Consider the following 18,874-nt stretch of genomic DNA (forward strand, 5'->3'; position numbering starts at 1 on the left):
TCTAGCGTTGCACCACCACCGAACAAGGCATCTCGCGTATCGCGTGGCATCGTTCAGGCCGTTCACGCCTACCTTACGCATGCTCCTTTTCCATTCTTCACTACGCTTTTCCGTCCAACTTCTTGGCTTACAAGTGACAACTCTCTTTTCCAAATGGCGCCGCCGTCCACCCGCCGTCACCGCCGTAAGCATGTGTAGTCTCGCAGCATACCCCTAAAAGAGGGCAAGATTGAAAATCGAAGAAAAACGTAACGGGCATTTTATGCAAGCACAAGGCTTCAGAGGTTCATTCCAACCAAGCTCCGTATCTAGCGTACGCCTATTCGTTGCTGTCCAAAAGTTGCAGTGAATCAACAAATGCGAATGGGGGACAGGGTTGTGTGATCGACATCATCGTCAACCGAACCACGGGGGGAAAAGATGCGTAAGCTGAGTAGTAGGTTCTCCGTAGAAGTGTTGGACCTCCTTGACTGGCAAGGCAAAAGAGATGCGGGCGCTGAGATGCATGACATATGCCGATTGACATGTTCATCCCGTCCGGGCGGGCGGGCAACTCACTGTCAAAGCTCTCTCTTTTTTTTTTTTTTTTTTTACTTTCTTTCCCCTCCTTCCTCAGTGTCACTTGTGTCTTGCTCGTTCGTCTCTGTCAGCAGGTTCAAATCTTTTAATAATAGACTTTGGTGATTTGCGAAAACAAAAATAAGGGGACCTGTTGACGACGACGACGACGACGACGTCTTTCCGCTCGCACTCGCACATTGGATTTCCATCGTCTGTAGGTAAGTTCGGTTCGCAACCGGGAGCCTTCAAAAGTTTGCACAAAAACCTACAAACCTACAAATGAAATTGTATGTATACGAAAGTCCACAATTGGTTAGAGGGGAGCTTTGGTTTTGGTGGTTCAAGCCTCTCTTTTGACCGTGCAACGAAACTCTACCCTTTCCTTTTACCATCACCACTAGAGTTTACTCTTCGGTCCACGGTCTCGTCCAAGAGTAAAGACTGTGGTCGGACGAGCAGATTGGGCAAAATGATGAGAGGGGAAGGGGGGAAGGGAGAGAGATTATAGTTTTGACCGCGCAGGTCTTGGGCTTAATTTACGTGTCAAGGGCAAAAGAATCAAAGAGGCAAGTGGAAAAGAGGGATAATAAACTTCCGCACCACGACAGAGCACGTTCCTGTGTAACTTGTAAGAGGACATCTTTTTTACATGATTTGATGCAGATTTCAGGTCGATGTGATCCTGCATGTCGACCTGACTTCTCACGGTCCCCCTGGCCTGTCAACGGGGTCAGAAGGAATGGGAACAAGAGTATCTTTTTGGCAAAAACCAACGCAAGTTGGGTCAATTCTTTGTGGCGGTGAGGTAATGCAACGAAAAAAAAACGAAAACCTGAATGTGGGATATAAACCTTAATTGCCTTTGTTCGCTCACCAACAAATGTGTCAAGTCAGGAAGAAAATCTGCTCCTTCGCACTTGGCCCCACTTCCAACATTCCCAAACCATGGTTGTTTCCCCCAACCGTGCCACGGCATAGCAAGACATGCATAGTACAGGCAAAGACACCGGCAGGCAAAGGGGGAACAGATCTTTGCTTTGGGAGGCGTCGAAAAATTGGAGATGACTTCGACCGATGAGGGGAATACAAAGCAGGGGCGTGAGGAGGTGGGTGGTGGTGAGGGGGAGGCAGACAGGGGCGTGAAGATGGGGACTCAAGGGCCAAGCAAGGTTTAGAAAAAAGTATAGCATGCGTTCTTGATATTTGTTGAAGTCTTTCGTCGGGGCCGTGGCGTGGGCGGTCTGTACTACCATGGCTTGAGAGGGATTCCGTGCCGTGCTGCACCACCAGAGTCTAAATATCGATGGGTTGATAAGGGGCGTACATACAGGTTTGCTTATTCAAGGGGAACAGCAAGAAGGGTTGAGAGGGATTCTCAGGGCCGTTGTAGCGACGATACAGAAAGTATTTTGGGGAAAGGGAAAGTGGGAGGGGCGTGAGCGTGAGCCATGGAGAAAGTACACGCGTACGGCCGTAACCAAGTGTGGTAGGAACTAGCAATGCCTTATTGTCTTGTCATCGAGAATGGCCGGGCTCTGCCTTAGTCTTCTTGCAGAAGGGTGTGTGTATGTAGGTTTGTGTGGCGTGGCTTAAGGCTGGCTTGGACGAACAACAATTCTCCGGAGTAGATTCCGGTTGTCAAAACAACAGGTCAACGGGGGATGGATGATTTCGTAGCGTTGTCTAGGCGGTTTTGAGAACGGAAGATGAGGGCTTAGATCTTTTGGAGAGAATGGCTTCCAAACTTGAGGATGAGGGGATGGGACTGTGTGTAAACTAGAGACTTTGGGGGGCGTGTGGACAAGAGCTATTTTGTCCTTTTCCCCGTTTGCTCTTACTATCGAGGGGTGGTGCCTTTTCAGCGCAACCGAGCTGAAGAGTCCGACTAAACTATAAATCTGATTATAGTGGTCATGTAGTTTTGTAGTCAGAGATGGGTAATCAGAGAGACAATGACTTTTCTTGGTCGTACAACGCGCATAGGCAAGGGCCAAAACAAGTTGATGGGAGATTACGGTGTGTGTACGTGTGCGTGTGTTTCTTCTCCAATGGCTGAGCTCTTTTGCTAGGGAAAACCTTCCTCACTTCCATCACAACTTTCCTCGCAAGTGTCGAGTTTTGGTTTTGGCTTTCCCTTCTTCGCCACCGCCACACGGCACTTCCAAACTGAACCCTAACTAACCCCTTATTCCTGCTCTTTCCACGGGTCTCGCAGCGTCTGGAATCTGCGTTTCGAGTTGGCCCCCAGCGGCGTGGTGTAAGGGTTTTGGTTGCGGGATGAACCAACCAAGAGAATTAAAACTCTAAATCTTGATCTGACGATGCGGTCACAGAAGAAGAAAAGGAGACAAGGTTCAGGGCGACGGGATGGATAAGAGAATGAGAATGGGACTTTCAAAACTTGCAAAACTCGATCAGTGTGGCGTAATGACAATCGGAGTCTGTGGCCAAGAAAAGTGAGAAAAGGGCAAAGTATAGAGCACGTTTCGTCGCTTTCTCGGTCGTCCCTTGGTCCTTGTCCTGATCTTCGGTGACTTTGCAAATCTTACATCTGGTGTTTTCTCTCCCCCGCGCGTGCCCCTTTCCCACCCTCAATTGCTTGTTGGCGCTGCCCTTCGCCCCCTTCCTGTCCCGGGCCCATCCCTCCTTTGGACCATTTTTAGTAACCTGATATCGGTCGGGTGTCGTCCTTAACTGCAGAGTTGCGACCATTGTTTCCCTGGGAAATCTTGCACTGGATGGACCCTCGAAGAGGGGGCCCAAGGGAACCCTACACTATCCGTACTGTGGTACCGTAGTACGGTTACACGGACACGGACGATGATCGTTCGCTTGGATATAGATTGAACGGCGAGAAGTCCGTGATGCCGCGATGCGCGATGCACGGCACCAGGAATACGTGTAAGTTGTGATATTGTCAGCATCACTAAGACGAAAAGCAAGCGCCCTGCATTGATCAATGCTGCTGACTGCGTTTACTACTACGGATACTATACTATGGAAGAAAAATATCCGATCCGAGGCAGAAAGTTTCCTCAAGAGCCGATTCGAAGCTAAGTATGGTATTCCTCCGAACCTCGAGAGCGAAAGAGAAACAGAGAGTATCCTTACTGCGTAGGCTCAGTATAGACCTTGCTGCCAAGTGACCCGCGTCCCACTGCTTGGCATCTCCACGTCCGGTATTGTGTCGTGTGAGCAGAAGCAGGTTCGCGACTCGCAAGCAAAAGGCGGGCATGCCGGTTTCTCAATCGCATTCCGGCGGGATGGCAAAGGCCGGCTGTCCCGGAGATTATCGACCGTTGCCGTGAAAAGGGCCCCATAATCTCCACCGAGACTCAAAACTCGCCGAAAAGCGCCCTCGGTTGGCGGGATGTTAGGTGGCGGTGGTGGCCGACGTGGTCGTCGTATGTCGTCGTCAATATCCCACCTTCGGCACAGGATGGGACGTACGTAATCAACCCCCCCTCCCCTAAATTCCGTGTGTATCGTCTGGAGTTCCCGTCCCAAGCCCCAGAGTGTATCGTCTGAAGTGGTCCGCGACGTCCCAAGACCCGAGTCCCGTGGGCGGGGGGCCGTCTTCTCAGCCAGGGCCTCTGTCAGTTGGCTAGGGCCTCCATCCAGGGCGAATAAACATTCACCCATCCACCTGGGCTGGAAAAGGAATCACCGTCATGGTTCGTTGAAACTGACACTTGCCCCTTTCAGGGTCCATTGCCGCTGCCTGTCTCCCTGTCCACTGCCTTCCTCTTTTTTGACTTTCTCGTGGCACAACGCACAGGACTTGGGGACGGAGCTAGATTCTGCTTTGAGCAGAAAAGGATTCGGTCTCGACTTTTGCCTTCCTCACCCCGTCACCCGTGTACGAAGGACGGACACAATTGAGGGCAGTCCCCAAAGTTTATAGTTCAATCCTTTCCTTGGCGCTCGTTTTCATGAGGCTCTGCTAAAACACGCCCGAGGGGTCAGCAACTATACAGTATTTCGATTTGATCTAGAGTGCGAGATTCGAAGGTCTGTGAAAGTGATGATCGTCTCTAGGACACACACCACGGAGCTGGCTGCCAATTTGAGCCAAGATCCTCGCCGCCTTTGCGCTTTGGAGCTTCACATTTCGCGGTGTGTTCGTCCCGGACTTCCAGAGTCGTGAGGCTCTGCTTCGGTGCCGTGGCCGCCGATTGATGCACTGGCTGTAAGGGGTCTCGGGCTCGAGCTGGTCTCCGAGATGGACAGAGTTCTCGTAATGATGCCGTGGTCGCGCCGTGTTGATATGATGCTTGACGAATTCAACTCCTATTCGTGATGCAAAATAGTGTGTCTAATTCACCCCCACGCCTCATTTCGAGTACAACCCGATGTCCTCTAGATCTCGACCTGGTGGTGTGGAAACACATGATGCCACTTTCGCCTCAGCTGAGACGACTGGACGAGAGCCACGCCCTCCCGCTGCCGCTGGGTACTGCTCCAAAAGAAACCAAAAAGAACACCGCACACCATCCCTCTCCCTCGTACCAAAACTCCCTTGTTCGCATAATCTGACGCTGTGACATGACCGATAGATCGGCATGTCTTCCCAGGTTATCGCTGAGCCTACCGTTTTCAAAGTACTTCCCAAGTTTACCCCCTGAAGAAAACGGAGAGGAGTAAACATCCCCGAGGGATAACGGATCAACCAAGCTGGATCTTCAGTCTGCTTCGGCTAGTTGCATAATCAACCTAGCAGCCATATCTAGGAAAGGGAAAGGACTTGTGACATCCTTCTCTTCGAGCAGTCTTTTGTCGGCCGTCTCGTAGCCAGAGCATTTGAAGTCCACGAGATAGACGCCGTGTTCCATCTCGTATATCTGGATGTCCACGTGCAAGGCTACAAAATCTCGCTTGCCCTCATCATCGCCAACGACATGAAAGCTATCTGGGGTCTTAGTACCGTCCGTGGGAGTTCCTGAGGCCTGATGCAGTGCTGTAGTCTCTTTAGTGGCAAAATCGCAGATCAGGGAGTATGCAAACACTTACTCGACGTCTCCCATCGGACCTTGATATGCCATGGGTCGGCTGGAAGCTTATATCTCTTGAGAGGATCAATACTGCTAGTTGAATCATTGGCCCCCTGAGGAGCGTATTCCTCGACGAAGCTACCGTCATTGCTAGGTTGATCAGCCTCAGTGCCATGGACCTTCTCATAGTCTTCGTCTGGCACGTAAGTCGCTCCGAGCTTGTTCAAGGCCTTGTGAATACACAAGAGGGCTTCCCAAGGCGCATTGCGCGAGCGGATGCCGAATTGCCACCTCACAGGCTTTGTCTTCTTCGCCTGAACGACGGGCGTCATGCCTTGTGGCCGTTTGCTGGAATCGTCGAGTCTGACTTGACTGTTCCTGGAGTGAGGCTTGAGATGCCTTGCTGTCTCTTCCCTTTCTGCATCCGTACGAGCAGATGAGCCTGGCTCGTTGACGACGATTGTTGGCGCCGGATGGTCCTCGGGACCAGCTTTCTCACGCTCCATGTACTCCTTGTGGTAGTTCGGCAGACTGCTTGGCAGGATTCCGATCTTGCTGATGTAGGGTCGTTGTCCACCGACTGTTGAGACGCCTGACCTCGCAGACGATGCACTTGGGAGTGGACTACTAGAGCCATCCTGATCTACTGAAAGCGATGACATGGCCTCTGTCAAAAGGTTAGATGGGCATTCGTCATATGGATGAGCTCTCACTGGTAGATACGTACCATTCACTTGCATGAGTTTGTTCTCGCGAACAATCATGTACGCATCTTTAATAGCCGACGGTTCCGCAGCCTGCAAAGCCTCCTCTACGTCCTTCTTTCCGTAACCCATGGTCTTACTGATCTTCTCTGTGACCTCGTTGTGCAACTTCTCCTGGACTCTAGGGGGGGCGTTGGGCGCAATGTCACTCTTCTGGATAGCCTTGTTAGGGTCCACACCTGTGTTGAAGAACTCCTCGACCGGCGGCGCCAGATAAGGCGGCAGGTCAGTCATGAACCAGGGGTCCTGACGGATATCATCAATAGTGGCACGTTGCACGGGGTTGACGACCAGCATCTTCTTAATGAGGCCCGCAGCACCAGAGTTCATCCACTGCGGTATGCTGTATGTGCCGCGTGCAATCTTTGCGAAGAGACTGGGGATATGCTCATCGTCAAAGGGCAGTCTGCCGACCAACAGGACGTAAAGAATCACGCCACAACTCCACACATCCACCTCCGGGCCAGCGTAAAGCTTGCCACCAATGACTTCGGGTGCGGCATAATTTGGACTACCGCAACTCGTCTTCAAGAAGTTTCCGTCCGTCATGATGTTGCTCAAACCAAAGTCGGCAATCTTGACATTGAGGTTATCGTCCAGAAGAAGGTTCTCGGGCTTCAGGTCTCGATGCACGATCTTGTGTCGGTGGCAGTACTCAACGGCGCATAGCATCTGTTGGAAAAATCTACGCGCCTCGGGCTCCTTCATCCGGCCGTTTTGCACTATGTAGTCGAAAAGCTCTCCGCCTGCATATTCAAGGACCATGATGATCTCGTTGGGGGTCTTGATAACAGTGTATCTGTGTTGTTTTGGGTTAGCGATGGGCCTGCAGCAAGCGAGCATGGTCTTAGATATGTAACATACAATTTGATAATGTGAGGATGTCGCAGAAGCTGTAGGTATTCAATTTCGCGTTCCACGCGACCAGCCATATCTCTGCTAATGAGCTTCTTCCTCGCGATGATCTTGAGAGCGACCTGCTGGCCGGTACCATTGTGGATAGCCAGCTTCACTTTTCCAAATGAGCCCTCGCCTAGAGTCTTGATGATCTTATAGGCGCCAATTCGCTGCTCCGTCTTGATCTTATCCCGCAGCGGGGCGGTGGTATCGACGGGCGGTCCCATATTGGCGATGTTTACGGCACCGGGCACAGGCGGTTGTAGTTCGTGACGGCCGGCGGCGGAGGCGGCAGCATCGGAGGCGGCACCGTGCTGCTGGGAGCGTCGTCGGATCTGGGAGGGCGAGAGACTGATATGGAGCTCCTCCTCGTCGAAACCGGAAGCCATATTGTCGGTCGGGGAGGGGGAAGGGGGGGGGGCTCAGGTCGTTTTTGTTTGAATGGGGTTGTGGCCGGAGCAAGCCTTTGGACCACACTCAAGTGGGCATGACGAAGTTGGATGTGGATTGTGGAGGGGAACATGGACTGGTGAGGTGGAGTGGCTGCCAAGAAGCTCCCTGGCTCGCCTGGTTCGTGCCAGGCTGTTCTGCACCTTCAGGCTCCCTGCCCCCCATTCTTTTTCCACCTGCCTGCCCATGCCAGGTGCCACCCGCCGACTCTTGCCCACAATGGTGGGGAGAAAGTGCGCTATGGTCTGTGCTTCAACGAGTCCCGTCCCTCATATTTGCGCCCCAACCTACAGCCTATTATCACTCACCACAACCTGATGAAAAAATCATCGCGAATTAGGCACATATTCACTGCATCAGGTTGAGCCAGAAAGATCTTACTGAGAAGTGCTGCTACTACCTTTAGTATTCAAGCGCCCAAGGTGGCTCAGATAGGCAGTCATTGATATGATGCTCCTGACACCATCTCAACCCTCGTCCCGTTGGGCCCAACATGGAATTTCAAGTAGAGTTTAAGGTGGGTGAGCAGATAATGGCTAGATAGATAATCCAACTCATCTTGGGTATCATGTACCTCATTTCCCCAGGCTGCGGTGTGAGGCGGCTGCTGATAAGTGACAGCTCATAATCATGCCGCTGAGTGAGCCGGTCCGACTACATCAGGTCGCATCATCAGTGAAGTTGGTGGCTGTAGCCTCATGACTACTTGATAGCTACGCCCGTTCTGAGAACAGACAGACACAACTGCCGTTGCAGGATCCAACATCGCCTGACGGTATCAATGCTTGCTCATTTGTCGGCATCGAACCAAACAAATCCTAGAATCAGGTATCTGTAGTTACTCTCTGTCAGGCTATACCAGCATGAATACACGTGCGTCCCGAGTCATATTCAAGCGCACCAACTACACACAATGACACGAGACATTCGATCTTGATGAGTGATGATTAGACCTGACCATTAGATAGATGGCGGCTCGAGGCATACTCTGGTAGCGTATCATTTTCAACTACTGCGCCATTGGTCACAGAACCTCTTACGCAGTAATTGCTACCTTAGGTTTGGATACTGAATGGCCTCTTGGCCACTGGAAATCCCTCGCCCTTGACTCAAGGAAGCAGAGCCCAACTGATCGCTGGCATCGCTGCCCGCCTGCATGTCATCTTTTGGACGGCCCGGCAACTCAGACCACCCAGGGATCAAGGCGCTGCAGCTGCTTGCATCGGCTAAACAACCCTGATCAATCCTACCATCCAAAGGAACGACGGCCCTCTGACCCAAGTATTTGTGTCATTTGGGGAAATTATCGAGATGCAAAGATTCGAGTATCAAAATCTTTCAAGACTATCGACGACAATTCCTGGGTCGGTCGGTAACATATACCCGAACTGACTCAACCGAGAACATCAACCGGCGGTCTGGAGTCTGTTGCATGTGCCCGATTCTGTTTTTGGGCTCCTTTCGTCCATATGCATATTATGGCGGGAGTCGATTACGGGGTTGTGGGGGGTAACCGTGTCTGCAGGACGAAAGATTCTGCAGCAACTCCATTCCCGAGGTTAAAGGAGCAAGCTCACGATCCCCTCCCCCTCCCCCCGGGTGCTTGTTCCTTGCCCATTGCTCAAATGAAGGACCAAGTGGGAGTGGGTGGGTTCTCCAAACTCGCGCAAGCTTCGCCTAGCCCTCTACCTCCCAAGGTGCAATTCAATACCAAAAAGGTACCCGTTCAGCGAAGAGAGTGACTTAGTGTTCATCCTAGAAACCGAATGACAGAATCTCGTCAATGTATGCAGTCGTAAAGTGGTGAGCTACTATTACATGAATGTACAATTTTACAGCGAGCATTCGTGGGCCGGCTAGCTGTTACTCACCCGAAGAGAGTCCTCCGATACTTGCGGGGCGATTACGAGTGGTCCTTATCGTCTTCCTCGCGAAGTCTCTCAACGAGCTTTCCTGAAAGATATGGACTCAATCCGAGACTGTTCGTGTTAGTCTGTCTGTCCGGCTTGTTTCATGGAGGCTTCGCAACTTACATTCCCTCGTTGGTGATAATTCGATACGTTCCACTTGGCTCGAGCTGACCAATTATGTTGCCGCTTTGATCGACTTCAACACTGCCAAGAATATCCTCAGGCCAGGCAATACGACCAAAGTCTGGAGGGTTTCTTGAATCACTAAGGTGGACGTAACCACCATGCCCACCTCCTCCAGCGCCGCCTTGAGCACTGGCACCGCCAGCACCACCGCCTCCGGCGCCGCCACCGCCACCGACCTTGCTCGACGAACGCCTCTTGTTCTTCTGAGCAAAGAGTGCTCCTCCAGAACCAAGATTGGCTCCGCCAGGCCCTGCGAAGGCTTGCGCCTGTGCTAAGAGGTCCTTGTCCTTATGTGCATGCTCTGCAAGGACTTCGTAAAGAATCTTGGTAAAGGTCTGGTTTTCGATAAACGATCGTGGCGTCGGAGGGTCGGTCGTAGAGAAGCCAATGGCTATTCTCTGGTTGGGTGGCTCATCTTCGAGGTATGATAGGAGAAAGGAGGCTCGCGATGCGTCCGCAGGGAAGACTTTCTGCGCAGTAGAGGCGGTCAGCTGCTTGTACGAACACGCATGACAAAGGAACAGGAACTCACAATGCGCGGGTTTGACGGCAAGCTGGACATGGGACGGAAGAAATTGATTCTAGAACCATGCCTCGGCATGAATCGAGCTACTGGTGCCAGCATTGTGAGTATAGTGGTTGGAGGGGTGCGAAAGACGGGAGCGGCGCATTTGCATTCGAGGGGCTTTTGTCTTTTCGAAATTTTGGCGCAGACAGCTCCGATTTCCTTCGATGACAGCATGCCCAGAGTCGAGGGAGCTTGAGCCACCACCACCTTCTTCAGCCACAGCTACAGCATTTCTAACCCCACATCCGCTGAACTGTGGCGCTGGGTTGAGAGAGCGCGGTCAATTGACCACGACGCGTTGCTTCGCTACGATGGACGCGTCTCAATTAAACATTTGGCGTCCCCTGCGACTGTTCTCAACGACCACTCTGTGACAATCGCGACAACCACCACTCCGAAGAAGATCCCGGAATTCCGATACACTGCCATCTCCATACCCTTCAAACCACGAAGAAGCGTCTTAATTATGGATCCGCCACCGTCAATATCTCCCAAGCGCAAGCAAATGCCTATGGCCAACATATTTGCCACAAGGACGCCTGCCCATCCATCTTCTGCAATACCCTCGTCCTCGCCCGCATTCGGTACCCCAGTCCATCCTTTGAAGCCTTTCAAAGTTTCAGCGCCGACGAAACATGCGATCCTCCCCATCATTCTACCCCCTGCCACTCTACGACCACTGGCATTCCGAACCTTCACGAAGAAACACAGTCTGACCCTGGCCTCCTCCGCCCTACAAGAACTGGCTACGTTTATCGGCCGGCATTGTGGTTCCGCATGGCGAGAGGAAGGACTCGCAGAGAAGGTCCTGGAGGAGGTGGCAAAGTCATGGAAAAGCCGCAATGGTGGAGTTATCGTCGATGGCGCAAGCCCAGAGCTTAGGGATATTTTGAAAAACTTGGAGGGAAACATGAGCGGGGGCAAGATTGTGGCCGGCGCCAGAGGCTTGAGTCGACAGAATAGTCTTCTGATCGAACCAGGGCAAGATGCGGACATGTCAAATGCGAGATTGGGCTTGCGGCCAGCACAGGCGTCATTGGCTCGAGAGGACAGCCAACAGAGTTTTGGCATGTCCAGTCTGGGCGTCGAGGAAGAAGAGGACGACGAAAATATCAAGGATCCGCGCAAGTGGTTCAACGTCATCGATGCATATGACCAGCCAAGATATTCTTACAACGTTGCCAAGAAGCATTTCGAGAGGTATGACATGGGTTTTGCCCTAGGCAGGAAGTTTCTCACTAACAATGAGCAGGGAAACCTCAAAACCGTCACTCCTACCGCCAGCATCACACAAAACTGCGCTCTTCAGAAATAGGTACAATGTCATACACCAAAGATTACTCAGGAATGAGTCTTTCCAGACGTCAGCTGTCGCAAGCACGAGGGCCCCCTCAGGCAAACGGTCATCATCAAACCAACTAAACCACAAGATTACCCCAATCGCCAACCTCTTAGGTCGCCACGGTAGCCATCACATGCTTTTGGGCATGTTGAATGTGTTGCCTGCGGGAGGTCTCGCGATCAGCGACCTGACTGCTACTATTGCTTTAGATGTGTCCCAAGCTGTCGCAATTCCCGAAGATTCGGCTTGGTTCGCGCCTGGAATGATTGTGCTCGTGGACGGCGTTTACGAGGAAGAAGAAGAGTCCGTCGGCAAGGGACTAAGTGGTAGCAGCGGTGTCGGTGGAACACTGGGCGGCAGGTTCCAAGGCTTCTTCATCGGTCAACCACCATGCGAGAAGAGGAGAGCCACATTAGGAGTCAGCGGTCCCGATGGCGGTCAGGATCACACCATAGGGGGTGGATTCGGCTGGATCGATTTCCTCGGCGTCGGAAGCGAACGAGCCGTCGGATCCAAGATGCGGAAGCTCGAGCAGCGGTTACTGCCCCGCCACTCTGCTGAGGAGGTGCCCAGTAGAGGGCGGATGGTGATCATCGGCGAGTTGAACCTCGACCAACCACGAACGTCGCAAGCCTTGCGGAGGATACTCGCGATATATGCAGCTGAGCCCGAAGGCTCAAGCCCTATGACTTTCGTTGTCACGGGTAGTTTCACTCAGCATGCTGTCCTTGCCAGGGGTGGCAGCGGCGGCAGCATTGAGTACAAAGAGTATTTCGACGCCTTGGCCTCGGCCCTGTCCGACTACCCCACGCTCCTCCAAACGTCCACCTTCGTGTTCGTCCCGGGAGACAACGACGGTTGGGTGTCATCGTTCACCGCTGGCGCTGCGACACCGCTGCCCCGAAAAGGAGCACCGGACGTCTTCACATCACGCATTAGACGCGTTTTTGCGGCGGCAAATGCAGAGCTCGGGGCCAAGAGCGATGGCGAGGCCATCTGGACATCGAACCCCAGTCGTCTGACACTCTTTGGTCCGAATCACGAAGTTGTCGTCTTCCGAGATGACATCTCAGCCCGCCTCCGCCGCACGGCAGTCCGCCTCAAGTCATCTCAACAGAATGCAGGCGAGGATGAGGAGAATCAGCCTCCCGAGGCCGGAAGCGGAGCAGACGACGTCGATATGGCAGGGAACGGCCAGGTTGAGCCAGAGGAGGCTATGGACGTTGATATTCCCAGCGAGAAGCCCGCTGTCAAAGAGGTCGACTCGAGCCTGCCTCAAGACATCCACACAGCGCGGAAGCTCGTCAAGACGATCTTGGACCAAGGATATCTGTCGCCTTTCCGTCAAGCGACCCGCCCAGTACATTGGGATTATGCGACGGCCCTACACCTTTACCCTTTGCCAACATCAATGGTTCTCGTGGATACGACGGCGCCGACGTTTTGTGTGACGTATGAGGGTTGTCATGTCATGAACCCAGGCAGTATTCTTGTACCTGGACGGACGAGAGTCGGTCGCTGGATAGAGTACGAGATTGGCAAGATTGGCAAGTTACGGGAGACGACGTTTTGAGTTACAGCATAGCGGCTTTGCGTTTTGCAATAGATTTGGAGCCACACTTGTGGCTACATAATGAAGGCCGATGGCAATTGGGGTAGAGAATAATACCACCATTTTCAAGGAAAGATAAATCCCTAGAACGATGATATGGATCTGAATATAAGATGATATTTACTCCGTGTCTGTTTTATCCTTTGATGGACACATACTCACCAGCCTCGAGTTCTCATTCCAGTCTTCTACGGCAGGGTTCATGGTTTTGCAGAGGGAATATTGGCTCGTAAGCTATTTAAGATGATACTAACAAGAGCATTTTTTGTTCGAGTTGAGGACCCCGTCAACGCTGATGGGTATGGCAGCCCCCTTTCTAGCACAGACCATGGGCGGCTAGAAAGGTATGGTATTGGATCCCGACTCTAGATTCAGAGTTCGACAGGTGCAGTCTCAAGGTCATGATTCTCACCAAGGCATGAGGTCGAAGTTCCGCTTCCACGTGGAGAAGCATGTTTCCCAAGGATTCGGGAGGAAGGAGCTGTACGTGAGTCGTCACTCCATGCGAACTTTCCTGGCTTAGTGCACCGCTAGACCACGGGAGGCAGGAGATTCGTCCAGTCGTAGGAGGGTCATGCAGGTTGCGTAACATAACGATGGGAAAGTCCCTCTCTAGACTGCAGCCATTCATAGCAGCCCAGGCCTGGTTTGCGCTTGACCGCTGCTGAAACGGAGTTGGCCGAAATGTGGAAGTCGGCCCACGTTCTGGGTGTTCTTGCGGCATTCGTTCCCACACTTGGACACATTTCTGCGATTCCCTCCCAGATTGTCCATCGAATTCGAGCTTGCACTAACAGCACATACCGCTACCCTGGTTGACATTCCCACAGTGGGATAGGTACCCGACGGTCGTGTCTCTCTTATCCCATCTGTTTCTTCCGTCCCAAGTCTCAGCATCCGTCGGACACGGTCTTGGGTATCTTGGTATGCTGTGATCCTGGCGAGCGCATTTCAGGTGTACAACACTGTCTGTCTGTGTTCACCCAGATACGGTTTGGCTTTGGGTATTATCGAGGAAGAACAAAATACCTTAGAACAAGAGATGGAAAGTCCATGGCGGCCTAGACCGCGGGCCAAATTAAGCGAGAAAGCACCAACGCCAAGCTCGGCCGGGTCTGGCCTCTACCCCTCCGCAGCATACCTTCAAATGTACAGTGCTTCGGTTCGGCCCAATCAAATCAGCGCCAGACCACTCACCTTCAATCGCCTCGCATCGCCTTGTCCTGGGCGCCACTGGAGCACGCCCTGCATCGTGGGGAATCTCGATCGAGATCTCACAGAATTCCCATATCATCCGCGCAAAGCCCCATTCGGCCTTCCCGGGCAGTCTCGACCGCTGATCTTCCTCCAAGACGACGCAGGAGGCACAACCGAATGACTTGGCTTTTGCCAGCATCGCGGACACCACTCGCCAGCACTGCGTGCGCGCTTGCATTGCCATCCAGGTCGTGTGGGCAGCCTCGGCCTCGAGCTTATCCTTGCTGACTGACACCGTCAGTGACGCCAGCTCCGTTTTCGAATTATCTACCTCATTTCTGCATCTCGGCTTGGGTTCTTGCTGCTGCTGCTGCTGCTCTTGTCGCTTGTTAGAGCGCAAGAAGAAACGCTCGGTAGCTTTCCAGACGCCACCTCACGAGCCGTGGGGCCTATCACTTGGTTATTGTCATCAGCGGTTGCTGCAGCAGACTGTCTCGCTCCGCCGCACCGACGTTGCACCCGTCTTTTTCGGAGTTGATGGATCTTTACATCACGGCATTCCGTCCCCGCTCTCAGTGAACCGCCGTTGGCAGGGCCGCGCCCTCCCAAGCAATCAAAGAAGCCATGGCATTGTCACCGGGTGGCATCATTCCGGCTCAGCTAGGCTTCCTTGCCATCTTCAACCCGTCGTTGGGTCATTCTGATGAGACTCTTGACGATCAAATTGTCTACTACTCTTCGGTCAGCACCCAAAGACATAAACGGCGTCACCGCTCACGTGCAAAACCGACTGAGAATCTGTCTCAAGAGGAGCGCAATGAGCGTCTTCGTCAGATCGGCCTTGCCCAGGGCATGGTCGAATTCAGCAAAAGCTTCTCTGGTGGCCAGCCTGTCGACTCCATCGACACGGATAAGACACGTGTGATCCTCCATGAGCTGGAGCAAGACTGGTGGATTCTTGCTGTATGTTTCACCTTAAACTGAATTGTAACCTATTACTGATTCACTGCAGTCCATTGATCTCACTCGCATTCCTCTGCCGCCCAAGTTACAAACAGGGAAAGCACAAGAAACCCCAGAAGAGGTTGTCGAGTTTTCATCTAAGGAGATTAAGCCGTCATCTCTTCTGTTGCAGGATCTGCTCCGTGCCCATACCATCTTTCTGCTTCATCATGGCACCTCACTCAGTGCTCTGTTTGTTCGCTCCCGAAGGACGAATTTTCTCAGCCTGCTTGGTCGGTATTGGGACCTGTTCTTGTCAACATGGAACGTCATGTTACAAGGGAACCCGATCCGCACAGTATTTGGAGGCATCAACATCGCTGCCTCTGGCGAACTGGGCATTGGCGTCGGCGAAGAGGATCGGGGTAGTGGAGAACGAGAGGTGCTGGAAGGCCTCGTCACCAGAGTTGAGGGTCTTAAAGACCTGGTGGTTTCAAAGTTTGGGTCCTTGGATGCCGATGGGGAGTCGAAAGACGGCAAGGAGCCGAAGAGGTCCTGGCTGGGCACCGGACAAGACCCAGGCCCTGAAGACGGTGCAATTTTTCTGGGTACAGGAGCGTTATCTCGAAAGTCCGTGAGAGATATTACCATGTGGACGGAAGACTTATATACGTGGGGAGAAAATGCCTACGGTGTCATCGATAGTCCGACATCTCTTCGCGCTGGCCGGCGGGGGAAGAAATCTGAGCCGGCCCCGGAAGCCAAATCAGCGCCAGCCCCAAAGCCTGCGTCGAAGCCAGCAGTACGGCCGCCGGTTCGCCCCAATAACCATCGATCAAACTCTGGCTCTGGTTCTGGGAGCTCGACCTCAACAAGAACACTGGCTGAGCGGCGTGGACTTGAGATTGGTACGGTCAAGGAAGCCAAAAGGCCAAGTTCCACGAAAGACAACTCAACCCCTGTTCCCAAAGACGGCGACACCGAAGCTGACACTGAAGCTGCTACCGGTTCTAACGCTACGCCAACTCAAGGAGAAGGCGATGGCCACATGGACAAACTGATGACGGTCATGAAGCTGGGATACGGCACATATTGGTCAATCGGCAAATCGGATGCTTCTTCATCCGCGGTTAAGAGCCAACTATCTGCCGTTGCTGCGTTCCAAACTGGAGAGTCCTCCAAGGTCGCGGCGAACCCGCATGTGAAGCCGAAGCAGATGGATGATGACGAGGGCCACTATCTCATTGGCCTGATGGGCGATGTTGAGGAGGGTAGTGGCGATGAGGAAGACGGAGCCTCAGATGGGGTAGCTGAGCCTGAATCGAACTCTCGTACCATGCTACGCACCGTTCACGTTGAGCTTGATAAAGTCGGTACGGATCGCCTAGAAGCAGATGTCGTGAGGAACCTCGGCAACCTCACGAACGACGTGACGCCTCTCGGAGCTAACGCCGTGAGCTCGAACCCAACATTTGGAAACCAGGACTCGAACAAAGCAAGCAAGATGCGCGTTGTCGTTTACGTAAACAAACCCTTCATATTTACTTTCCTCTTTGAGTTGAGAACCGACTCGCTGGCTTGGAACTCGTTTTACAAGTCACTTCACTTCCAGTTGGCGCCTTTACGAAAGCCACTCTTATCTTCGATCCAATACCGGCCAGAGAGGCCGGAGGCCAGTTCTTCATCGTCTAATATCTACGATCTCGTATGGGACGCTGAGGCTATGACGATACATTCGACCATACCAAATATTCCGGACCATGCACAAGCGTTCCTGTCAAACGCACCATTGCCTTGGTCAAGGGTGGAGGCCATGAATACACACATGCAACTACTCAATATTTTCAGTCTCACCAGGCCGGAAATGAACCAGCTCGAGAGGACCTGCAAGACCAATCGTGGCTGGTGGGTCGTCTGGCAGCGTATCCTGAACCGACACGCCACGACCGGTGAAGTATATCAGCCGACACAAAATTCCGAGGACGACGAGCAGTCGACGTCTGATAGGGACGTCTCCCCCGCTAGCGGCGACGGATCCAGCACAGCGCGGCCGGCATCACCTCCGCCGCCGAGCCCAACGGTCAGCAAGGAGATTATCCTGATCCGTAGGGCGAGCGATCACGCCGGCTACCGCGGCGTCAGCTCGTCTTTCGGTGAGGGCGGCGTAGGACTGACGGGATCGGGGTGGGGCGGTGACGGCGCGGGCCGTCTTGCATCGGGGATCGGCATTGATACACGGAAGTATATTGAGGGGCTTTTGAACTTTAGCCGGTGAAGAACATGATGCAGTTTCTCCAAAATCTGGGGATGGTCAACATTTTTCCCCTTCTCCAACTTCTAGGTTGAGAGATGCGCGGAATACGCGGGGAGCGCAAAACGGATTAGCTACGGCTATGGCGTTGGGTTCATGATAGAAAGATCAATAACAGGGGAGACATATTGATGATTAGTATACATCGGCGCTGGACCTTTTTTTTTCCTCGCCAAGAACACGATTAGATGCGGGTAATTTCTGTCAATGAATGACCAAGATCGATATCTCATGACCGTGCGTAAACGCATTGCACTCGAGTAACGTCATGATTCCTTTCCTGGCGTACTTCTTTAGGACAAAAGTGCCCGGCTTGGCTTCGGGCTAATCATGAACGCATGGCGTGTGTCTGTGTGTCTTCTGTGTGTCTGCTACGTGTCTAATTTACTAGGCTTGCTAGGAACCGCAGCTCATAATTTCCGCACTAGAGGAATTGCAATTCTTCTATGCCGCAGTAGCTTGACGACGGTTCATTAGCTATGACGCCATAGAATCTGGCAAAGTGACTCACGATATTCCAGTCCATTTGGGTGTGAAGAAATGTTGTAAACGTCGAGATCTAGAGCAGTGTAAGGCAAGTAAGAAATCGCCTCCGGCCCTGGGGTAGGGGTTTTCCGAGGCCGACAACAGATAAGTCGTTGATTACGTCTGGGAACGTGACAACATAGGGCTAAGGAGGACTGGATGACCACCTGGCAGGACAAGCTACCTGGACGAAAAAGTTGCAGGTTGACTCCGAGCCCTTTACGTGGGATGAGTGTAGTTTCTTTTGTCAGTGCCGCCGGCCTCAACAACTGCTTACAAAATACCTCTCGGAGGCTGAGGGTCGGAGGCTGAGGGTCGGATGTTGTGAGGAAGAAACGAAGACCGTGATGCCTTTAGTGCTACTGATGAGCGGTTGAGGTCTTCCATCGCTCTATTGTATGTCGCCAATGAAGCCAATTGGAAGTTTAGGAGCAAGAGACTGAATAGACGCGTATGGAGATCCAAAGAGATCTTCTTAACCTCTATGTTTTGTATGATGCTAATTATAACCAGACACTGTCCGCTCTCAAGCGACCACAAAAGGTCAATCAGAACCCAGGGACTATGGACTAGCAGCGCTGATTTAAGGGTGTAAATCATGACTGTGAGTTCACCACG

General features: G+C 52.6%; 5 protein-coding genes across 5 annotated transcripts; 2 read left to right on the top strand and 3 right to left on the bottom strand.

Moving 5' to 3' along the window:
- Positions 1–5,243: 5,243 nt before the first annotated feature.
- Positions 5,244–7,722, bottom strand: BDZ83DRAFT_725941 (kinase-like domain-containing protein; the record flags this gene model as incomplete). Its single annotated transcript, XM_060512747.1, has 4 exons — positions 7,181–7,722; positions 6,280–7,115; positions 5,572–6,219; positions 5,244–5,527 (listed from the first exon to the last, which is right to left on the bottom strand). The coding sequence occupies exons 1-4, from the start codon at positions 7,600–7,602 to the stop codon at positions 5,244–5,246; spliced, it is 2,190 nt and encodes a 729-aa protein (XP_060371018.1). The 5' UTR covers positions 7,603–7,722.
- A 1,844-nt stretch (positions 7,723–9,566) lies between these two features.
- Positions 9,567–10,384, bottom strand: BDZ83DRAFT_746832 (uncharacterized protein; the record flags this gene model as incomplete). The annotated part of the gene is made up of 3 exons (XM_060513328.1): positions 9,567–9,642; positions 9,697–10,229; positions 10,292–10,384. The coding sequence occupies 3 exons, from the start codon at positions 10,382–10,384 to the stop codon at positions 9,567–9,569; spliced, it is 702 nt and encodes a 233-aa protein (XP_060371019.1).
- Positions 10,385–10,453: 69 nt separating this feature from the next.
- BDZ83DRAFT_725943 (DNA polymerase alpha/epsilon subunit B) lies at positions 10,454–13,455 on the top strand. Its single transcript, XM_060512748.1, has 2 exons — positions 10,454–11,527; positions 11,580–13,455. The coding sequence occupies exons 1-2, from the start codon at positions 10,794–10,796 to the stop codon at positions 13,240–13,242; spliced, it is 2,397 nt and encodes a 798-aa protein (XP_060371020.1). The 5' UTR covers positions 10,454–10,793; the 3' UTR covers positions 13,243–13,455.
- An 18-nt stretch (positions 13,456–13,473) lies between these two features.
- Positions 13,474–14,182, bottom strand: BDZ83DRAFT_291071 (uncharacterized protein). The gene has a single exon (XM_060502189.1). The coding sequence runs from the start codon at positions 14,003–14,005 to the stop codon at positions 13,598–13,600; it is 408 nt and encodes a 135-aa protein (XP_060371021.1). The 5' UTR covers positions 14,006–14,182; the 3' UTR covers positions 13,474–13,597.
- Positions 14,183–15,102: 920 nt separating this feature from the next.
- On the top strand, positions 15,103–17,695 carry BDZ83DRAFT_715271 (uncharacterized protein; the record flags this gene model as incomplete). The annotated part of the gene is made up of 2 exons (XM_060511728.1): positions 15,103–15,441; positions 15,491–17,695. The coding sequence occupies 2 exons, from the start codon at positions 15,103–15,105 to the stop codon at positions 17,693–17,695; spliced, it is 2,544 nt and encodes an 847-aa protein (XP_060371022.1).
- Positions 17,696–18,874: the final 1,179 nt, after the last annotated feature.

This window comes from Colletotrichum acutatum (assembly GCF_030867785.1).
Source record: "Colletotrichum acutatum strain CBS 112980 chromosome Unknown BDZ83scaffold_4, whole genome shotgun sequence".
NCBI lineage: Eukaryota > Fungi > Ascomycota > Sordariomycetes > Glomerellales > Glomerellaceae > Colletotrichum > Colletotrichum acutatum.

Excerpts from the sequence above, each read along its gene's own strand:
- BDZ83DRAFT_725943 (XM_060512748.1), top strand. The coding sequence starts at position 10,794 with ATGGATCCGCCACCGTCAATATCTCCCAAGCGCAAGCAAATGCCTATG. Across the intron at positions 11,528-11,579 it reads GCCAAGAAGCATTTCGAGAG|GGAAACCTCAAAACCGTCAC; the intron begins GTATGACATGGG and ends AACAATGAGCAG.
- BDZ83DRAFT_291071 (XM_060502189.1), bottom strand. The coding sequence starts at position 14,005 with ATGCCGCAAGAACACCCAGAACGTGGGCCGACTTCCACATTTCGGCCA.